Source organism: Ciona robusta, chromosome 3 (assembly GCF_009617815.1).
Source record: "Ciona robusta chromosome 3, ASM961781v2".
NCBI classification, from domain to species: domain Eukaryota; kingdom Metazoa; phylum Chordata; class Ascidiacea; order Phlebobranchia; family Cionidae; genus Ciona; species Ciona robusta.
Window position 1 is genome coordinate 10,003,411 of NC_143237.1, and position 22,292 is coordinate 10,025,702.

At 30.8% G+C, this 22,292-nt stretch overlaps 4 protein-coding genes across 4 annotated transcripts; 1 reads left to right on the forward strand and 3 right to left on the reverse strand.

Moving 5' to 3' along the window:
• Nucleotides 1-983: 983 nt before the first annotated feature.
• LOC149739256 (serine/threonine-protein phosphatase 2A regulatory subunit B'' subunit gamma-like) lies at nt 984-4,219 on the reverse strand. The gene is made up of 7 exons (XM_089875714.1): nt 4,038-4,219; nt 3,454-3,766; nt 2,773-3,170; nt 2,445-2,493; nt 2,041-2,214; nt 1,685-1,789; nt 984-1,269 (listed from the first exon to the last, which is right to left on the reverse strand). The coding sequence occupies exons 1-7, from the start codon at nt 4,217-4,219 to the stop codon at nt 1,147-1,149; spliced, it is 1,344 nt and encodes a 447-aa protein (XP_089731840.1). The 3' UTR covers nt 984-1,146.
• A 169-nt stretch (nt 4,220-4,388) lies between these two features.
• LOC149739257 (protein misato homolog 1-like) lies at nt 4,389-7,201 on the forward strand. Its single transcript, XM_089875704.1, has 2 exons — nt 4,389-4,812; nt 5,622-7,201. The coding sequence occupies exons 1-2, from the start codon at nt 4,539-4,541 to the stop codon at nt 7,094-7,096; spliced, it is 1,749 nt and encodes a 582-aa protein (XP_089731830.1). The 5' UTR covers nt 4,389-4,538; the 3' UTR covers nt 7,097-7,201.
• A 209-nt stretch (nt 7,202-7,410) lies between these two features.
• Nucleotides 7,411-8,697, reverse strand: LOC149739258 (uncharacterized). Its single transcript, XM_089875740.1, has 3 exons — nt 8,339-8,697; nt 8,075-8,212; nt 7,411-7,843 (listed from the first exon to the last, which is right to left on the reverse strand). Exons 1-3 carry the CDS (start codon nt 8,468-8,470, stop codon nt 7,691-7,693), a joined length of 423 nt encoding a protein of 140 aa, XP_089731866.1. The 5' UTR covers nt 8,471-8,697; the 3' UTR covers nt 7,411-7,690.
• Nucleotides 8,698-9,989: 1,292 nt separating this feature from the next.
• LOC149739259 (alpha-2-macroglobulin receptor-associated protein-like) lies at nt 9,990-15,289 on the reverse strand. Its single transcript, XM_089875723.1, has 8 exons — nt 15,099-15,289; nt 14,523-14,658; nt 13,969-14,054; nt 13,418-13,568; nt 12,840-12,974; nt 11,419-11,563; nt 10,988-11,105; nt 9,990-10,814 (listed from the first exon to the last, which is right to left on the reverse strand). The coding sequence occupies exons 1-8, from the start codon at nt 15,237-15,239 to the stop codon at nt 10,746-10,748; spliced, it is 981 nt and encodes a 326-aa protein (XP_089731849.1). The 5' UTR covers nt 15,240-15,289; the 3' UTR covers nt 9,990-10,745.
• Nucleotides 15,290-22,292: the final 7,003 nt, after the last annotated feature.

Here is a 22,292-nt window from a genome sequence, read left to right on the forward strand (position 1 = left end):
ATCTGTCAATCACCAAAAGAAAGAACAAATTTTCACAGTTAAAACTGCCGTCCGTTGAATCAGACTGTAGGAAAGTTTCGTGTTAGCTATACATTGTAACTGTTAAGTGAAACAGGATTGCAAGTTTAATGTTACAGAGTACAGAAGGTTTCGAAAAGTACACAGAACTTTGGAAGATTATCGGATTTAAGGTAACTGTATAGTATAACTTGTTAGACATATACATTATTGTTCATTATTATTCATATTTTCGCGCACCGACTGTTTCGCCTCCACGCACTTACCCCTACCGCCACCCAACGGATCGTCTACTGCAATTTAAATTTTATTCTTGCGAGAAGAGCGCGCCATCTTTATCGGCATCCAGTACTACTTGCATTTTGCACCAAATGCGCAACGTTTAAATGCACCGTTTAATTTCTTGAAATAAACATATTATTAGCCACCCTTCAGACAAACTGCGCACTTCCACATACATGCTGTTTTCACAGTCGCAAATGGCGTTCCACATTAAGCAACTCGCAAGCTAAACGGGATAAATCTAAATCATGTACACGCACAAGTTTTACTTTCATGTATCGACATCGACGGGTAAATGTTCTTGCGAGTATTGGGGCCGCCAATCGAGGCCAACTAATACTATATAGTAGGGTGGGGGAAGATGGGACACCTTTAACACATAATTTTCAAATATTCTGATCGTGTTTTAAAGAATTAACAACGGTCTGTGGAAGTCGTAAGGATACGGTTTTATAATTCTTTGAATGTTCTTTGTTCACTACCAAATGGGACGAGAAAACAAAATGAAAAGGTGTCCCGTCTTCCCCCACCCTACTATACATAAAAATAGCCGGGTGGAAAAGAGCGGAGACGAGTTTAATAGCAACCGTATGAAACCACCGTTTTACGGCGCTTCAAGGTAACACTGAAAGTGGTAACCTTTGCTATAAACAACCGGATTTTCACAAAATGACCGACAGATCTTTTTCTTACAAATCTTTATTACAAAGTAACAACAAAAATATAAAAATAAATCCCCCCACGATGAGCTGAATATTTGATTAAACAGATGAGTCGTTGAAAGATCAAATACATGACGCCTGGTAGCAGAAGTAACAGAATATTTGAAAAATTGTTCTCTGTGAATTAAACTTCTTCCTCTACGTTTGAATCGACCACTAACACTTCACGATTCTCGTACGTCCAGAACCCATTGAGATCGATCAGGATATTGGTGACTGTTTCACCCTGTCCGCTGTTAATCAAATCCTGGGGAAAATTGAGATAATTAGAAGCTAGTCAAGTTCCCACCCATTAGGATATAAATGATCAAACCAACCAAAAGTCATGTCTGCTTATCCACACACTGCAATAGTTTCAGCAACTCGACTGTGGGCATGGGAGTGGCAACCATAGATAAGTTACTCAAGTTCCCACTAATGAGGATATAAATGACCAAACCAACCAAAAGTCATGTCTGCTTATCCACACACTGCAATTGCTTCATCAACTCAACTGTGGGCATGAAAGTGACAACCATGGATAAGTCACTCAAGTTCCCACCCATGAGGATATAAATAACCAAACCAACCAAAAGTCATGTCTGCTTATCCACACACTACAATTGCTTCATCAACTCAACTGTGGGCGTGAAAGTGGCAACCATGGATAAGTCACTCTTTACCTGTAATGTTATTTTGAGTGGATCTTCTGGCTTGACCATGTCGAATATTTCATCTTTTACATCGGCAAAGCTCACGGGTTCCTGACCATGTCGTTTCATCATGTCCTGTGTGTGAGGGACGAATGAATTAAACAAAATTTATTTACATTCGCAAGGCAGGGCAAGGACGGTCGCTATAACATGGGTATTCGGTTTATACACCCTTTACACGCTTGTAACTGTTTGTCCATCGCTAAAGACGATTTATCTATGACAAGTTGCTAATTCCTTGTGTATGAATACAATCTTGGGTGTTTGGTGTATAAGACACCCACGTTATAACTCAGCAGTGAGCATAATATGTATGAACACACTACCTGTATAGATCTAAAGAAATAGTTGAGAGCAAATACATTGAGATATCCACGATTCTGAACATCGAGAAGCTTAAACAAATATTGCAAAGCAGCGGCTTCCTTCCTGTTCTCCATCGCCAGCACAAAATCAAGGTAAGTTTTATAATCCATCTCTCCATCGTATGTGAGGCATTCCTGGGGGTGAGCTTGTTAAACAGGGGGTACAGGGTTCAAAACTCAGACACCATTGTTTTTACTTTATAGCAGTTAAAACCTAATTTTTCTTAACTATAGTTGTTTTAATATTTGCACACAAAGGACACTGAACAGCTTGGATGTTAGTATGAGTTATATATTCAATCACGCATAGCGTACAACAGGATAATTAGCAATTATTAGGTTTTAGGAGATATTGCCCAACTTACTTGAAACACTCGATCAAGAAAAACTTCTGTCAGTGTTCCAGTTCCGTACCTGCATGAAAATAGTGTGTTCCATATTATCTAGGTTGATAGGAAGTATTTTTATATAGACCAAAGAAGCCCATTACAAAATTACTTTACACTGGCAAGCAACTAGTTTTGGATATGTCGGTTTACTGTTACTTCTGCTACCAGGCATAATGTACATAATCTTACAACAGGTCATCTGGTATAAAAATAACAAAGTGTTTTTCAGACGTTTGTCCGCCATCCGAATTGCATTACAGATTGGTTGTGGATAATTTATCAGTAAACATAAAAACATCGCTACCTTGCTAATTCTTCCTTGCTTAACATCCCATTGTGATCTTTATCCAGGTTAAGGTACTGCCCATACACACGGAGCGCTGATGGAGCGGAAAACCAATTGGCTTCCTGTGACTCCTTGGATAACTCCTCATCTCGGAGCTCGAGTAGGTCATCCAGGAACCCGCAAGCCAGAATGTCAAGGATCCGTATCTTCCCTGTCCTTAGAGGATCAAGGAAGAAGAAGAACTTCCGCACGCCTGTGCAAACATAGAAGGAGTAAAATGATCTTTCTAATCCATCGAGCTGGGGAAGAGTAGGGATCAGCTCAAGAATGTAGTTTTCGAGATCTGATTCTCGAAGATAGCCCTGCCCAGCTACATCGTACAAACTGAGACCGATTCTAGTTTGATGGAGCCACACCTTGAAACATGAACAAAACATTAATTTTTATTCATCTCTATGAAAACAGCAGTAAAGTTAAAATTAAGGTCAAATAAATTAATATAATTTTTATTTAAGGGTTTTTAATCTAGAAAACTTATTAGGGTCACTGCCCACTGGGTTGAGGGAATTAAAGTTAAGTATCTTGCCCACATATTGTAGCAGCGTTAGCGTTGGGTCTCGAACCACTGTCTTCTGGGCTGGAGGCAGACCTGCCAACACAGGTTCCACTGATGATCAATATCGCAATGATACAACTTACCTTCCTCATTACATAGTTGAAGAACTGTAAGATGGAGATTCTTCCAAGAGGGTCACGCTGGTTTAACTTAGCAAAGATGAGAGGGGTGAAGAAAGGTTTGCATTTATCGCTTGCTTTATCCTTAACAATTAAGAAGTCTTTGTAATTTATCATTTGTTCTTCTCCAACGGGGGGTGTGTGATGCTTATCGAGTAACATCCAAAGATTTTGTAATTCCTCGTTATCGAGTAACTCCCTGCTCTTCCTCTGAAGGAAAACTGCTCTGGATTCCTCTCTTAACTTTTGGAGCAAGACTTCATCATCATTGGGCAACCTGTGCGATTAAAGTAGGGTACGATAAACGTGAGGGTGAGAACTTGGGACATCGCTGATACAGTTGTAGGCAGTCGCTATTAGGATTGACCCAATGTGATGCAACTAGTGGACAGTAAGTTTGGAAAACATAGGATAAATAGCGTTTTTATACATTGAATTGACCCACTACCATGTAGTTATGCAGAACATGTACTAGCCCTTTAACCACAGAGCCACCAAGTCTACGACTGCAAACGTTTCTAAAGACCGTATTTTCTTTAGTCACTTACCGATAATAGAATCGTGGAATTTGTTTGTACGATTTTGTTGTCTTTTCGCTCTCGCCTTTCCATTTGTTATAAAACTCGTGAAACAATTTATTTTCTTCGTCTTTTTTCTCCTGTTCAGTTTTATCTTTGGAAGACCCGGGATTCTTTTCGAGCGCTGCTTTTAGTTGACTTTTTAGATCCATGTTTTGAAATTAATTTTTAAATCGAAAAAAATCCCCGTTGATGCGTGTGTTCACTCAGGCGTAAAGTCATGAAAATAATATATATTATTTTTACGGAAAAATTGGTTTAATAAACATTTTACGATAAAAAAAGTTAAACTACGTTCTATCAGATGTTTACATAAGAATTCGGCATAATAGTGGCCGTAATATATTCGCAATCTTTTTATTTCTTTAAAAGATCGAGAACTTTCGATATTCAGTTGTCACTAAAATACGACAAGCTTCAGACGCGAATCTGTTTGTCACGTGTTTTTGTTTTCGAAACAAAATTAAAAACATGGTGCGTGAAATTATTACTCTGCAAAACGGTTGCTACTCTAATTTTGTTGGCACCCATTTCTGGAATATACAAGAATCTTCGTTCGAATATAGCGGCGATTCTTCTCAGCCAGAAATAGAGCACGATGTTCTGTTTAGAGAAGGCAAGAACTTGTTGCGAGAAGTAACTTACACCCCAAGACTCGTTGTCGTCGATTTGAAGTCGAATCTTGGATGTCTGCCTCTGGAAGGAACCTTATACCCAACACCAGCACATCAAAATGGAGGCAGTGGTGAGTTTTTGAAAAAATATTGACGAAAATTTAAATTTTGTTTTTTTAATCAATATAAATATTTTTTCGTGATTTTTATTGTGGACCAAATGCAAATGTAAAATGATTTGTTCAAACAATTGCCCTTCTTTTTAAATTTGCTGTCTTCCTGTTTTTGTTTTTACTAATTTGGACACATAAACATTGGGTTGGTAAGGTTATGAAAATACTGTGGGGTAAGATGGGACACTTTTAGCACGTAATAATCTACTATTAAGATCGTGATTTAACCAATAGACAACAGTGTATGGGGTTTGTCAGGATACGGTTTTATAATTCTATGAATGTTTTCTTGTTTACTACCGAATTGAACGAGAATAAAGTATAATGAAAAGGTGTCCCATCTTCCCCCATCCTACTATATATCATACCCCTAAGTTTGTAACAATGTTTGTCGTTTATTCATGTCTGGTTTCATATAAACAAAGCAGAGATGTGGTGTTGCAGGCATGGAGGGCTGTTACCTATTTTATTAATAATATAAAATAGTGAGCAAACATATATTTCTATGTATAATATATATTAAATAAAAACAACCTAAGTGAGATCTTTTTAATCAATAAAAACATAGCAATGTGCATAGGCAGTATACTGAAAGTGTACATTGCCTGTATATTATCAACCATTGCGTGTGTAACATGTGCATTGCGTAACAGTAACAACATCATAGTCTCATAGACACACTTGCATTAATAAGTGCCGTCTATAATTCTGCTTTACCAGCTGTAATCTCAAAATCTCAGTAATTGAAACTTTGTCAATTAATTTAGAAATCCCAACCTGGGGGGATGGTGTTGAAGTTGTTGAAGCTTCAAGAAGCGAAAAGAATGAATTTATTAAAGATTTGGAATTGGAAGAACAGAAATATTACCAAGCAACAAACGGAGTGGAAAAGTCGAATGAAAAACAAATAAAAGCGAAAACCTACAAACTTGAAGATAAAGTAAAAACTTGGTCGGATTTTAAACGACTTCATTTTCACCCACGAAGCATCCTAACGCTAAATGAGGAAGATGTTTCGTTCACTTCATGGTCGGGGGGGTTCGAACATGGGAAATATATATCTTACCAAGTTGAAGACCTTGTTAGGGTTTATGCTGAGGAATGCGACAACATGCAAGGTTTCCAAGTGATGTCGGATGTAAACAACGGATTCGGGGGGGTTCTAACTTCGTTGATGGAATATTTATCTGATGAGTTTCGTGGAAAGGGTTTGGTTGTCTATCCCATGCTGCCTGTGAGAAATGAGAAAACTGCAACTAAAGTGAGAAGTTCATGCCTCGCAACTTTATTATCATTGTCAGAATCTTTAAAATTGTCAACTCTTGTTGCTCCAATGTCGCTCAACTCTGATATTTTTCGACAAAACCCTCGAAAACGGGAATTTCCGAGGCTAATATACGATGCAACTTGTGACTACCACACTAGTTCCATCTTGGCTACGGCGCTTGAGAGTATAACTCGAGTTCATCGGTGTCACACTGATCCCCAATCTTTATCCAATATATCACAACAACTATCTATTGGAAGCCAAAAACTTGTTAGCACTGGAGCTGCAATACCGATCCCATTTTCATCAAACTACAGTTGTTTGCCTGACATGCTGTGTGACCATCTGGATAAATCATTATGGACCTCGCTTACACCTTGCGTCGATGATGCTAAAAGCAAAGGAGATATAGTTGACCGTTGTTTTTCACAATCTTTATCAATAAATGGCTTTCCACCATCAGCAGCCACTGCTTCAACCACACACCCCGAATACAACATTAGCCAAATCCACCAGTGTACAAATCTAACCTCAGTGTTAAAGCTCTACCTTGAAGGAAAGTATGTTGACAGCAGTTCAGTTGTTTCTGTTCAACAAACCCCAATAAAAGTAGACACCCCTTTTCCGCAAATATTTCACTCTTCGCTGACATCTACTGGCTTCCCAAGGCAGGATTTAAACGACAAGTTTCACAACAAAAATCCGTCAGTATTGCCCAATGGTAAATCTCCAGTGTTCAGCAACCTTGATTCTCCAGTGATGACCAATGTAGAATCTCTCCCAGTGTTGACCAATGTCATGAACTCCAATTCAATTTCTTCGTTGTTACAAAAATGTTGCATGCGAGCAAAGCAACTTCACCGATCGCGCCATTGTTACACGGACAATGAGAGAGAAAGGCTCGATGAAGCGATTGATTATTACATCACAATGAACGAAGAATACTCATCTTTTTTATCCGATGGTTCTGATTAAATATTTTCTCTTTATATTTTTTCGTAACTGTGCTTTGTAAATAACAACAAAGATATAAATATTGAATCCTTTTGCTTCGTGTCAATAAAAGTTCATCATGATTTATCCACGCATGCAAAAAGTTGACAGCTTTTACAGCGGCATCGAACTTTTTAAAAGGGTATTTAGAGATGAAATTCTCTGCAACAAGTCCAAACTATTAGTTTTTATGTTTACTAGTTATTGCAAATTGCAATGCAGAAAATCCCAGAGTAGACAATTTGGCGCATATGGTTATATTTATATGAGTATAATGAGTTACTAAATAAATGCATTTTTATTGTTTTTGTTGTGTAAGGTTAACAGTTTAAACAACCCATAGGTAACCATGAATGGTGAAGCTTTATCGCAAAATGTACTTCATCTGCAGACTGCAGCAGTTTACAATAGTTAAAACTCATCTATTTGTTTGCATATATATATAGCAGGTAAGGTTCAATTTTATTTAAAAAGATTTGCATTTCGCCCCAAAATTTTCCACCAATGAAATCGCTTGCTATTCTCCAGTGTTGCCAAACTATTTTCATCCAACAAAAATGAACATTATTAGGGAAGTTAATTAGGCAAGGGTCTCCAGGTAGTGATGGGTGGGGTGCGGCGTGGGGCAACGGTTTCTGAGGCAATTGTGGAAGTTGTGGTTGGTTGGGATGTAGGAGAGGTTCTTTTGTTACAATAGTTTTCTTGGCAGCAGGAATGACATATCCGAACCTGGGATGTAATTGGGTTATACGGGTATGTTTATGTGAATTGTTGTTTGTATATGGGAATATACATCAGCTAAACTTTTTTTTACATGTACATAACTGTTGTATAATGGTATACATTAGTTGAAGTATTCTAATACTACTAGGCTTTTTGAACAATGTTGCACATAAACAATAATATATAATCACATGTTAGCATTAAACCAAACAAATACATATATGATGCCTAAATTACCTTATTTATTTTTGCAATTAATGAATAGCATTGAGCAGGGTTGTTATATGCGTTATTTACACATGCCTTCGTGTTTTTGCATCCTTGATAAACAATACGTTGACCATGGTTAATCTCAGTCTTTGTGAAACAAGAATTCTAAAAAAAACAAGCAATTACGGTTGATTTGAAATAACCATAGCGCTTTAATGTAAAATAGGGTCTAAAAAAATCAATTTAAAAAAAAATGTGTTCATCCACAAAAAGTTTAAGTCTTTAGCTCACCTTATTAAAGTTGCAAGGTATTCTGTGTTGATAATTGAAATTACTTGTCAGCTTTCCTGAATAACAATACCTAGAAAAGACTTCTCTCAATTGTGAGATCATAATAAGCCAAGTAATTGTCATAATTTTCATTGCAAACTGCTATGTGTAGAATCTGAGATAAAATAAGTTTGTAAAACACCCCCTGTTACAAATTTTAACATAACTTTTTGTGTATCTTCTAATACATAACATATACTAATGCTTAAAAACAAGGAGATGTGAAAACAGCCACATCAACATGCCTTTGAATATATTTTATGGACTTAATCCTTGTAGTTGGCATGTATGGTTTTAAAATGACTGTAAAAAGACATCTTCACCCACAATTCTAACCCTAACTGGGTATGCAACGTATCAAACCGAATTTTTGTGTTATATCGACTGTCATTGCCCCGCCTTGCAAGAATAAATAAGTTTTATTCACCCATACCTAAGTACACTGAGTGTAAAGGTGACATGCCAAATCTGACTAACAACCTTACCCATATAAAATAGAAAACTACATTTGTAATTCAGAAATACTGTGACTACTAAAACCCATCTTACACCACTGCTACCCATAGTCCTAGTCCTATAACCCCAACACTATAGTCCTATAACCCCATCACTAGGTATCAGGTGTGAACTGAACTGAAACCACTTGACTTGAGATCTTTATCACCTTTAGTTGTTTATTTTCATTTGCAACCTAATCAGCCAATGAAACCAAACACCCACTGTTCCGCTAAACCTGTTTAACAGCAACTTTGGGAGAATTTCAGCACAGACTATCAAAAGTAGAATCATGTTTTGGGTAAAAACAAAACCAATTCCTCAAACACTCAAGTATAATAACCTTTATAGTATAATTTTATAAAAGTATAATAACTTCTTTGTCAGCAGGCATATGCATTATGATGTATGAGCAAACTTGTTTTTATATGATATATGTTCTTTTTCTGCTGTTGCATAATATATTGTTCTACAAATGATCAGACTATCAAAAGTTAAATCTTGTTTTGGGTAAAAATCCATTCCTTATTTTGTAATGCTTTGTATAATAGCCAACAGCCACGTTTTATGTATTATGTTATATTTTATGTTTAAAAATTATGCATGTTATGCTCAGTAGCAGTCAAAAGTGTTTGACTCTATTGTTATGTTTTATGTTTTAAAAATTATGTGTGTTTTGCATTTCTTTGTCAGCAGCAGTCTCATGCATCATGACCAAAAGTGATTGACTCTATTGTTATGTTTTATGTTTTAAAAATTATGCATGTTATGCATTTCTTTGTCAGCAGCAGTCTCATGTACATAAAACATGACCAAAAGTGATTGACTCTATTGTTATATTTTCTTCTGCTGTTGCTACCTGGCATTATAACAACTGATCTTCTGGCCAAAAAATGGACATTGCACCAATGAAGACTACTGGAGTATGCGGCAAACTTTTACTAATTAATCATAATTTCTGAACTACTTAGACGTGTTGTATAAAAAAGAGTTTTTAATTTTTAATGTGTTGTGAACAAATTCAGAGAATCAAAGTGTGTTCTGAGCTGAAAACATATAACCTCTGCTCTATATGGATTACCTGCATTTAAATGTTTAGATTTTTAAAAACACATAATTTATGACAAATCTTTTATTCATGGTACCTCAAATAATGTGCATGAAATTCAAATACAGGTTTAATAAAACTAGAATCGGTTAGTAGTTAGTTGTATAAATGTACATTATGTCAGTTCATGGTTGGCTTAGTTTTAATGTGTATTAAATATACAGGGTTTTAGAAAAACTTTTATGGGTTAGTAGTAAATTGTATAAATGTACATTCTATCAATTGAAATGGATAAGTTTAAGATGGTTCAATGAGTTCCAAGCAGAAACAGAATCTTCTGTTTATAATTCGGCATAAATATTTAGACAATGTTATGACACTATGATTGATTATCGTATTTGAAATAAACTATCAAAAACATCGTAAGATGAAAGGAAACATGTAATGTGTTTTAATGTATAACAAAAGTTGGCGAAAAACAAGGTTTTATTTATAGCAAAAGTTAACATAAAATGAGGCGATGTGTAATGTACTTTTATAAATTATAACAAAAGTTTGGGTAAATTCTTAACCTGCTCCAATTTATTAGCACTTTTTGGTATTTTGACCTATTAGGATGTTCTAATTACATCTGCAAGTTTGCATCATATTTAGAAATAATATTTAAGAAATTTAACTTAGTAATAAATTTTCAGCGTGACACAATTCCTCACATAACCAAATATGGTCATAGTAAAGAGAAATGATCAATTATAGAAATTGTGGGATGTCTGAGTTTATCGAGAAACTCACTTTATTTGTTGAAATATAAACACGGTTATGACATCATAATTCCTTGTGTGTGATCACACCGTTCGATAATCTTGATTTCAAACTACCAAAAAGTTTTTTCACCTGAAAAACAATTGTTTTGTAACAATGGCACAATTCTACTAGGATTTTACTCCTTGCAGCTTTTTTAAGGCAAAATATTCACATACAGTTTCCCAATCAGACATTTGTTGCTTTGAATAATAGATACAACATTTGTGTGTGATTTACATCTACATTACACCAACTCCACCAACCTTGTTTCCAAGATCTTGTACTTTATCCTGAAGCTTCTGATGTTTCACCACTCGATCATCTGGTGCTGATTCTCCTCCATGGAAATCTAATTTCTCGGCCGAGTTTTTCAGTTGTTCGCTGTAAAAGTTGGTTTGTAACATTGTGGGTGATGTTTTTATGTGTTGTTAATATATTGAGCAACTGATTAGAGACCACTGGATTGGAAATATATCTGATAGACATTTTATCCACACTATGTGCACAAAACTGACAGAAAAAGTGATAAAACACAAGGGAAAAGAAATATTGCGCTGTAGTCTTACAATAGAATAACACAGATTATTGTATTTTTTGGTTACAATGACAGCGTTAACTATTAAGCCGCAGCGCCAGGCGGTTGCTCCCCACCCTAACTTTTACCAATATTTTTGTTTATGACTAAGCTTCTTACCGAAAGTGCCTGTGCTTGGTTATCCGATTTTCAAAATGATGGAGTTCTTGCCTCACAGAAGCAAGTTCATCTTCACTAAAGTTCCCATTCCTTGCCATCTCCCACAACTCAGCTACTCGCGGTTCAATAAAATCAACTTTTTCATCTGAAGGTAAATTTCATCATTATTACGTTTTCAAAAGAATTTTGATGGGTGATTGTTTTGGTGCGGTATGATTGCCAAATCGGACAACTTATAAGTGACCATATGTGTCTTATTATAACATTTTCAAAATAACTAGTAAATTCATTAAATCTGACCCTGATCTGATGCTCACAGAGTTGGACGATTATTATGTCAAGTAGGATCTGCTACTCTAAAGCACAATAGACACAAAGTCCAACAAACTGTATAAAAAAGATATAAATTTTCCCCCAACGGCAGTGTCAGACTCGAATTAAAAAAGGACACTATTTTTGTTTTATACTTTATTTCAAAAGAATTTTAACTTAATAGGTGATTGCTTTAGTGTTGTATGATTGCTAAGTCAAACTACTTATAAACGTCCACTGTGTAAAGGCAATTTACTTCTGAGTTCTGACCAACGCTACATACACCCCAATGGTAGCAGCTTTGATCTTCAAACCCATACCCACTGAATCCAGGTTTAAGCAGTGATAAATATAAATGCAAATTTAATAAATAAGTTCTAACATTGTAGGCCCTGGTACAACCAGTTCGTGCTATTTTGTGATGTCACGAATGGAACAATAGAGTACTGTTAGGTCATAAACATTAAACAAACAACTGGAACCATGCGTCTGTATTACATCACAATAAAACAGCTGCATAATCACATCTTGTTGAATAAAATATATTGTATAGTGACTTGGTGGGATAAATTGAACCCTTTATAAACCATGAAGAAAATTAAGTTTTTTTTAACTTAAAATGGCCCCATTAAAACACAGAACAAACTAAATTATTTGACACCTAATTTAGATTTTGCTTTTTTAGTCGTCAATTCTGACCGACTTGGCTTCTGTAACAAGAAATGCACAGAAACTTAGTCGGCCGACTAAACGTAAAAAATACAACGACTAAATTTTGGTTGACCGACAAAAAAAGGGATAACCAATAGTGACCCTAAAGGACTAACTTTGTTTTGAGATAAGAATACCACCCCTGGTAATACAAATCAAGCCTACCAGTGGGGCAGCCAGGGGGGAAGGGTGTCATGAGCTCCCTTTTAAACCAAAAAAAAAAAAAATTAAAAAAAAAATATTTTAGAAATTTTTTTGATTAAAACCCCCCTTATTTTTTTTCTGGCTGCGCCACTTCATGCATCCTAACGGACTAACTTTAGTTGAGATAAGAATACCACCCCTGGTAATACAAATCAAGCCCATGCATATATACTATGTATGTCATACTTGCTGACCTGTTGATTTCAAAGTAACTCGATGCAAACGTTCAAAACTATTTTCAAGCTCTTGTTGAAGCTCTTCCACATATTTCTCTTTTTTCTTTTCCTCATCAGAATCAAGAAACCGCTCGACGGAATTTTCCGAAATTGCTTAAAAATCGAAATTTTACAAATTTTCAGTAAGTAAAATAAATAAAAAATCTCTTCCGCAGTAATAAAAATGCAAATAATATGCAACACAGAAAAAAGGAAAGTAACAGTATACCAAGTTTTAGAGGTAAATTTTAAAAAAAAATTAGCTTTATACTCAGAACTATGTGTTTGATTTTAGGGTAAATTTATTTTTAATTTTAGGTAAAAAATTTTAAATGGTATTTCTGCTTCGATTTTAGGAACAAAAAAGCTAGTATATATATTATATAGCGACCTTTCATTTTCATACCAACTTTTGAAGTGAAAGTTATTTTAAAAAAACCTACTTTCTACTACCTAGAATTTTATATGTGATATGTTTGTTATAAATTTTACGCAGTGTTTTTGCTTCAATTTTAACAACTAAAAAGCTAGTGCATTATAGTCTGTTATTCATTCACCTTTCATTTTTTCTAGGTCTTTATGTAAAGAGTTTAATTCCCATATTTTATCCTCATGATGTTTGAACTCGATGAATAATTTTTCCATCTCTTCATTTTTAAACTTCTTGCTCGCTGCTGTATTCAACCATAATTTGTTTAACTGAGGATCCTGAAATAAATAATGATAATAACTTTATTTGTCTCTTCGAGTACGGTAACGAAGATTTCAAAATATTTTAAACAAAAAACAGGATATAGCTACAAAACAACAGGACTCTACATTTTGAGATTCAATCATGTTTTGCGTTTTTTTTTGTAAAATATTTAATGAGTTTATTTATTCACATGAAAGAAATAAGTGGAAGAAAATAAGTGTGGTCGTTACACCTAGGAGACAAGCACCTACAAGGAAAATCAACAAAATATTCCATACCATACAAATTTTTTTTGCATGGCTTGTGTGAATAACAGTCTCATACCGGTAAAATTCGTAATTTTTCAGCTTTGGTACAAACACATGATACCGTTATCACGTTCTATTACAGTATACTCAAATACTATTTGATAACCTGGAATGGTTGTTTTGATTTTTGTTGACCGGTAGTGTTTTCGTCCAAGCTTCTGCTGCCAGCAAGCCCATACCTCACCATTATACCTGGTGATGTTGGTTTAGTTATTTATGAAACTTTACAATTACATAAACATCTTTATACTAAAGCAATGTTGGGTTATTTATGTTATTTATAAAACTTTTTTTATACTGAAACTGTACATTCTGTTACTTCTACTACCGGGCATAATGTAAATAAAAAAAACGTCTCATATATTATGAAACACATAGTGTAATTCTGACGTTTAAGCTGCACATTTATTGATAAGTTGTTGAACTACAGACAAAAAACAATTCAGAACAAGCTAGACAGTTTTGCGAAATGTCCAGGTCTTGTCCAGCTGAAGATAACTGCTTTATATTATTCAATTGTGTTTATAAGCAACATACATGAACTCATAAGCTGGCACGAGGTGCATGATACAGAAAAACCTGTGTCATAAAGACTGTTGTATTCTGTCCACGAGAGGATAAAGCCCCTTACATACTTATTCGCTTATTCACAAAACATACGGGTAAAATCTTCTTTCAAAACTTCCCAAATCTGGTTTTCCGCGTCAATTTGGCTGACTTTGGCGTCCATAAGTTGACGATCATGGTGTTTTAAATCAACATAGAGATCACTTAAAATCACTGAAGATAATTTCAACTGGAAGAATAAAAGGTATTTTTTAAAACTATTTAGACGTATGTATCCTCTATTTCATAAGGGTGGAATCCTGCAGCGTGGCACGCCAACTGCCCTAAGATTTAGGCCAGGATTGGTCCATTTCCCTATACATATAAAGGAACTATTTAAACAATTTATATGTAGGTAAACTAGTTTTTGGCACTAGTGAAGAATCTTCTGGTACATAGCAGATAGGCTGGTGGAAAGTGTTAGTGGTTGGTGGTTAGGGGGTTAGGTGTTGATGGGTAGGGGGTTAGTGGTTATAGGGGTTAGTGGTTAAGGGGTCGCAAATAAGGGGGGGAGGAAGACTCTTTACTAGCAGCGAGGATTATTCATTATTAGTGCCAAATTTTCTGTATAGCTGGCAAATTGCTGTTAAGATAAAGTGTAATACAGAAGTTAACTTGCATGATATTTACCTTTACAGCTTTATCCCACAATTGGTTAACTTTCGCTGTTCGAAATTTTCGACTGGTTTCATTTTCGTTCGTTTTGTGAACGGAGTTTTCCAACGCGAGGCAAGCAGAGACGAAAAAACAAAACAGAACAATGAACTTCATACTTAAAATAGAAAAAGGCCTGTAAAAAAATACGCGGCAAGATAACAGTTGCTATTACGTACGAAAAATGTTTTTACGTTACTACAACAATATATACATTTCGTATTCGCAAATATCAGTAAGAATGTTTCGGTGTAGGGAAACTCCCAACTGCCCAAGATTTGTTGATATTTTTATTATCTGCCATGAATTAGTAATTTTTTTTTCATTATCTGCCCATAATTTGTTATTTTTTTTTCATTATCTGCCCATAATTTGTTATTTTTTTTCATTGTCTGCCCATAATTTGTTAATTTTTTTTATTATATGCCCATAATTTGTTAATTTTCTTTCATTATCTGCCCATAATTTGTTAATTTTTGTTATTATCTGCCCATAATTTGTTAATTTTTTTCATTATCTGTCAATAATTTGGTAATTTTTTTTATTATCTGCCCATAATTTATTATTTTTTTTCTTTATCTGCCCATAATTTGTTAATTTTTTTTATTATCTGCCCATAATTTATTATTTTTTTTCTTTATCTGCCCATAATTTGTTAATTTTTTTTCATTATCTGCCCATAATTTGTTAATTTTTTTTATTATCTGCCCATAATTTGTTAATTTTTTTATTATATGCCCAAAATTTGTTAATTGTTTTCATTAGCTGCCCATAATTTGTTAATTTTTTTTCATTATCTGCCCATAATTTGTTAATTGTTTTCATTATCTGCCCATAATTTATTATTTTTTTTATTATCTGCCCATAATTTGTCAATTTTTTTTTTTATTATCTGCCCATAATTTGTTAATTTTTTTCATTATCTGCCCATGATTTGTCAATTTTTTTTCATTATCTTCCCATAATTTGTTATATTTTTTTCATTATCCGCCCATAATTTGTTAATTTTTTTCATTATCTGCCCATGATTTGTCAATTTTTTTTCATTATCTTCCCATAATTTGTTAAATCTTTTTCCTTATCTGCCCATAATTTGTTAAATCTTTTTCATTATCTGCCAATAATTTGTTATTTTTTTATTATCTGCCCATAATTTGTTAATTTTTTTTATTATCTGCCAATAATTCGTAATATTTTTTCATTATCTGCCCATAATTTGTTAATTTTTTTTATTATCTGCCAATAATTCGTAATATTTTTTCATTATCTGCCCATAATTTGTTAATTTTTTTTATTATCTGCCCTAAATTTGTTAATTTTTTTTATTATGTGCCCATAATTTGTTAATTTTTTTTCATTATCTGCCCATGATTTGTCAATTTTTTTTCATTATCTTCCCATAATTTGTTAAATATTTTTCCTTATCTGCCCATAATTTGTTAATTTATTTCATTATCTGCCCATAATTTGTTCATTTTTTCATTATCTGCCCATATTTTGTTAATTTTTTTAATTATCTGCCCATAATTTGTTAATTTTTTTTCATTATGTGCCCATATTTTGTTAATTTTTTTAATTATCTGCCCATAATTTGTTAATTTTTTTAATTATCTGCCCATAATTTGTTAATTTTTTTTCATTATGTGCCCATATTTTGTTAATTTTTTTAATTATCTGCCCATAATTTGTTAATTTTTTTAATTATCTGCCCATATTTTGTTAATTTTTTTTTATTATCTGCCCATATTTTGTTAATTTTTTTTATTATCTGCCCATATTTTGTTAATTTTTTTTATTATCTGCCCATATTTTGTTAATTTTTTTTATTATCTGCCCATATTTTGTTAATTTTTTTTATTATCTGCCCATAATTTGTTAATTTTTTTAATTATCTGCCCATAATTTGTTAATTTTTTTTATTATCTGCCCATAATTTGTTAATTTTTTTTATTATCTGCCCATATTTTGTTAATTTTTTTTATTATGTGCCCATAATTTGTTAATTTTTTTAATTATCTGCCCATATTTTGTTAATTTTTTTTTATTATCTGCCCATATTTTGTTAATTTTTTTTATTATCTGCCCATATTTTGTTAATTTTTTTTATTATCTGCCCATATTTTGTTAATTTTTTTTATTATCTGCCCATATTTTGTTAATTTTTTTTATTATCTGCCCATAATTTGTTAATTTTTTTAATTATCTGCCCATAATTTGTTAATTTTTTTTATTATCTGCCCATAATTTGTTAATTTTTTTTATTATCTGCCCATATTTTGTTAATTTTTTTTATTATGTGCCCATATTTTGTTAATTTTTTTTTATTATCTGCCCATATTTTGTTAATTTTTTTTATTATCTGCCCATAATTTGTTAATTTTTTTTATTATCTGCCCATATTTTGTTAATTTTTTTTTATTATCTGCCCATATTTTGTTAATTTTTTTTATTATCTGCCCATAATTTGGTAATTTTTTATTATTATCTGCCCATAATTTGTTAATTTTTTTTATTATCTGCCCATATTTTGTTAATTTTTTTTATTATCTGCCCATAATTTGTTAATTTTTTTTCATTATCTGCCCATAATTTGTTAATTTTTTTTCATTATCTGCCCATAATTTGTTAATTTTTTTTATTATCTGCCCATATTTTGTTAATTTTTTATTATCTGCCCATATTTTGTTAATTTTTTATTATCTGCCCATAATTTGTTAATTTTTTTTATTATCTGCCCATATTTTGTTAATTTTTTTTATTATCTGCCCATATTTTGTTAATTTTTTATTATCTGCCCATAATTTGTTAATTTTTTTTATTATCTGCCCATATTTTGTTAATTTTTTTTATTATCTGCCCATAATTTGTTAATTTTTTATTATCTGCCCATAATTTGTTAATTTTTTATTATCTGCCCATATTTTGTTAATTTTTTTTATTATCTGCCCATAATTTGTTAATTTTTTATTATCTGCCCATAATTTGTTAATTTTTTATTATCTGCCCATATTTTGTTAATTTTTTTTATTATCTGCCCATAATTTGTTAATTTTTTATTATCTGCCCATAATTTGTTAATTTTTTTATTATCTGCCCTTAATTTGTTAATTTTTTTTAATTATGTGCCCATATTTTGTTAATTTTTTTTTATTATCTGCCCATATTTTGTTAATTTTTTTTTATTATCTGCCCATATTTTGTTAATTTTTTTATTATCTGCCCTTAATTTGTTAATTTTTTTTATTATCTACCCATAATTTGTTAATTTTTTTTCTTATCTGCCCTTAATTTGTTAATTTTTTTTAATTATGTGCCCATAATTTGTTAATTTTTTTCATTATCTGCCCATGATTTGTTAATTTTTTTATTATCTGCCTTTAATTTGTTAATTTTTTTTAATTATGTGCCCATAATTTGTTAATTTTTTTCATTATCTGCCCATGATTTGTTAATTTTTTTATTATCTGCCCATATTTTGTTAATTTTTTTTAATTATGTGCCCATAATTTGTTAATTTTTTTTTATTATCTGCCCATAATTTGTTAATTTTTTTTATTATCTGCCCATAATTTGGTAATTTTTTATTATCTGCCCATAATTTGTTAATTTTTTTTATTATTTGCCCATATTTTGTTAATTTTTTTTATTATCTGCCCATAATTTGTTAATTTTTTATTATCTGCCCATAATTTGTTAATTTTTTATTATCTGCCCATAATTTGTTAATTTTTTTCATTATCTGCCCATGATTTGTTAATTTTTTTATTATCTGCCCATAATTTGTTAATTTTTTTTATTATCTGCCCATATTTTGTTAATTTTTTTTATTATCTGCCCATATTTTGTTAATTTTTTTAATTATCTGCCCATAATTTGTAAATTTTTTTTCATTATGTGCCCATAATTTGTTAATTTTTTTAATTATCTGCCCATAATTTGTTAATTTTTTTAATTATCTGCCCATAATTTGTTTTTTTTTCATTATCTGCCCATATTTTGTTAATTTTTTTAATTATCTGCCCATATTTTGTTTTTTTTTCATTATGTGCCCATATTTTGTTAATTTTTTTAATTATCTGCCCATAATTTGTTAATTTTTTATTATCTGCCCATAATTTGTTAATTTTTTTATTATCTGCCCATGATTTGTTAATTTTTTTATTATCTGCCTTTAATTTGTTAATTTTTTTTAATTATGTGCCCTTAATTTGTTAATTTTTTATTATCTGCCCATAATTTGTTAATTTTTTTCATTATCTGCCCATGATTTGTTAATTTTTTTATTATCTGCCTTTAATTTGTTAATTTTTTTTAATTATGTGCCCTTAATTTGTTAATTTTTTTTAATTATGTGCCCATATTTTGTTAATTTTTTTTATTATCTGCCCATATTTTGTTAATTTTTTTAATTATCTGCCCATATTTTGTTAATTTTTTTTAATTATCTGCCCATATTTTGTTAATTTTTTTATTATCTGCCCATGATTTGTTAATTTTTTTATTATTATCTGCCCATATTTTGTTAATTTTTTTATTATTATCTGCCCATATTTTGTTAATTTTTTTATTATCTGCCCATAATTTGTTAATTTTTTTATTATTATCTGCCCATATTTTGTTAATTTTTTTATTATCTGCCCTTAATTTGTTAATTTTTTTAATTATCTGCCCATAATTTGTTAATTTTTTTTATTATCTGCCCATAATTTGTTAATTTTTTTAATTATCTGCCCATATTTTGTTAATTTTTTTAATTATCTGCCCATAATTTGTTAATTTTTTTATTATTATCTGCCCATATTTTGTTAATTTTTTTAATTATCTGCCCATATTTTGTTAATTTTTTTAATTATCTGCCCATATTTTGTTAATTTTTTTAATTATCTGCCCATATTTTGTTAATTTTTTTTATTATCTGCCCATAATTTGTTAATTTTTTTAATTATCTGCCCATAATTTGTTAATTTTTTTATTATTATCTGCCCATATTTTGTTAATTTTTTTATTATCTGCCCTTAATTTGTTAATTTTTTTTATTATCTGCCCATAATTTGTTAATTTTTTTAATTATCTGCCCATATTTTGTTAATTTTTTTAATTATCTGCCCATAATTTGTTTTTTTTTCATTATCTGCCCATATTTTGTTAATTTTTTTCATTATCTGCCCATATTTTGTTAATTTTTTTAATTATCTGCCCATATTTTGTTAATTTTTTTTATTATCTGCCCATAATTTGTTTTTTTTTCATTATCTGCCCATATTTTGTTAATTTTTTTCATTATCTGCCCATATTTTGTTAATTTTTTTTTATTATCTGCCCATAATTTGTTAATTTTTTTAATTATTTGCCCATATTTTGTTAATTTTTTTCATTATCTGCCCATATTTTGTTAATTTTTTTATTATTATCTGCCCATATTTTGTTAATTTTTTTCATTATCTGCCCATATTTTGTTAATTTTTTTCATTATCTGCCCATATTTTGTTAATTTTTTTCATTATCTGCCCATAATTTGTTAATTTTTTTATTATTATCTGCCCATATTTTGTTAATTTTTTTCATTATCTGCCCATAATTTGTTAATTTTTTTATTATTATCTGCCCATATTTTGTTAATTTTTTTTATTATCTGCCCATATTTTGTTAATTTTTTTCATTATGTGCCCATAATTTGTTAATTTTTTTTAATTATCTGCCCATATTTTGTTAATTTTTTTCATTATCTGCCCATATTTTGTTAATTTTTTTTTATTATCTGCCCATATTTTGTTAATTTTTTTATTATTATCTGCCCATATTTTGTTATTTTTTTTTTATTATCTGCCCATATTTTGTTAATTTTTTTCATTATCTGCCCATAATTTGTTAATTTTTTTTATTATCTGCCCATATTTTGTTAATTTTTTTCATTATCTGCCCATAATTTGTTAAATTTTTTTTATTATCTGCCCATATTTTGTTAATTTTTTTTTATTATCTGCCCATATTTTGTTAATTTTTTTCATTATCTGCCCATAATTTGTTAATTTTTTTTTATTATCTGCCCATATTTTGTTAATTTTTTTCATTATCTGCCCATAATTTGTTAAATTTTTTTTATTATCTGCCCATATTTTGTTAATTTTTTTTTATTATCTGCCCATATTTTGTTAATTTTTTTTTATTATCTGCCCATATTTTGTTAATTTTTTTCATTATCTGCCCATAATTTGTTAATTTTTTTTTATTATCTGCCCATATTTTGTTAATTTTTTTTTATTATCTGCCCATATTTTGTTAATTTTTTTCATTATCTGCCCATATTTTGTTAATTTTTTTCATTATCCGCCCATAATTTGTTAATTTTTTTTATTATCTGCCCATATTTTGTTAATTTTTTTCATTATCTGCCCATAATTTTGTTAATTTTTTTTATTATCTGCCCATAATTTGTTAATTTTTTTTATTATCTGCCCATATTTTGTTAATTTTTTTTATTATCTGCCCATATTTTGTTAATTTTTCATTATCTGCCCATATTTTGTTAATTTTTTTTACTATCTGCCCATATTTTGTTAATTTTTTTTAATTATCTGCCCATAATTTGTTAATTTTTTTCATTATCTGCCAATAATTTGTTAATTTTTTTTATTATCTGCCCATAATTTGTTAATTTTTTTTCATTATCTGCCCATAATTTGTTAATTTTTTTCATTATCTGCCAATAATTTGTTAATTTTTTTTATTATCTGCCCATATTTTGTTAATTTTTTTTATTATCTGCCCATATTTTGTTAATTTTTCATTATCTGCCCATATTTTGTTAATTTTTTTTATTATCTGCCCATATTTTGTTAATTTTTTTTATTATCTGCCCATATTTTGTTAATTTTTTTTATTATCTGCCCATATTTTGTTAATTTTTTTTATTATCTGCCCATATTTTGTTAATTTTTTTTATTATCTGCCCATAATTTGGTAATTTTTTTTTATTATCTGCCCATAATTTGTTAATTTTTTTTATTATCTGCCCATGATTTGTTAATTTTTTTTATTATCTGCCCATAATTTGTTAATTTTTTTTCATTATCTGCCCATAATTTGTTAATTTTTTTCATTATCTGCCCATGATTTGTTAATTTTTTTTCATTATCTGCCCATGATTTGTTAATTTTTTTTCATTATCTG

Excerpts from the sequence above, each read along its gene's own strand:
- LOC149739256 (XM_089875714.1), bottom strand. The coding sequence starts at position 4,219 with ATGGATCTAAAAAGTCAACTAAAAGCAGCGCTCGAAAAGAATCCCGGG. Across the intron at positions 3,767-4,037 it reads ATTCCACGATTCTATTATCG|GTTGCCCAATGATGATGAAG; the intron begins GTAAGTGACTAA and ends TTAATCGCACAG. Across the intron at positions 2,215-2,444 it reads TTCTTGATCGAGTGTTTCAA|GAATGCCTCACATACGATGG; the intron begins GTAAGTTGGGCA and ends GCTCACCCCCAG.
- LOC149739257 (XM_089875704.1), top strand. The coding sequence starts at position 4,539 with ATGGTGCGTGAAATTATTACTCTGCAAAACGGTTGCTACTCTAATTTT. Across the intron at positions 4,813-5,621 it reads ACATCAAAATGGAGGCAGTG|AAATCCCAACCTGGGGGGAT; the intron begins GTGAGTTTTTGA and ends CAATTAATTTAG.
- LOC149739258 (XM_089875740.1), bottom strand. The coding sequence starts at position 8,470 with ATGAAAATTATGACAATTACTTGGCTTATTATGATCTCACAATTGAGA. Across the intron at positions 8,213-8,338 it reads TACCTTGCAACTTTAATAAG|AATTCTTGTTTCACAAAGAC; the intron begins GTGAGCTAAAGA and ends TGTTTTTTTTAG. Across the intron at positions 7,844-8,074 it reads TAATTGCAAAAATAAATAAG|GTTCGGATATGTCATTCCTG; the intron begins GTAATTTAGGCA and ends ATTACATCCCAG.
- LOC149739259 (XM_089875723.1), bottom strand. The coding sequence starts at position 15,239 with ATGAAGTTCATTGTTCTGTTTTGTTTTTTCGTCTCTGCTTGCCTCGCG. Across the intron at positions 11,564-12,839 it reads AGTTACTTTGAAATCAACAG|ATGAAAAAGTTGATTTTATT; the intron begins GTCAGCAAGTAT and ends ATTTACCTTCAG. Across the intron at positions 11,106-11,418 it reads ACCAAGCACAGGCACTTTCG|CGAACAACTGAAAAACTCGG; the intron begins GTAAGAAGCTTA and ends CAACTTTTACAG.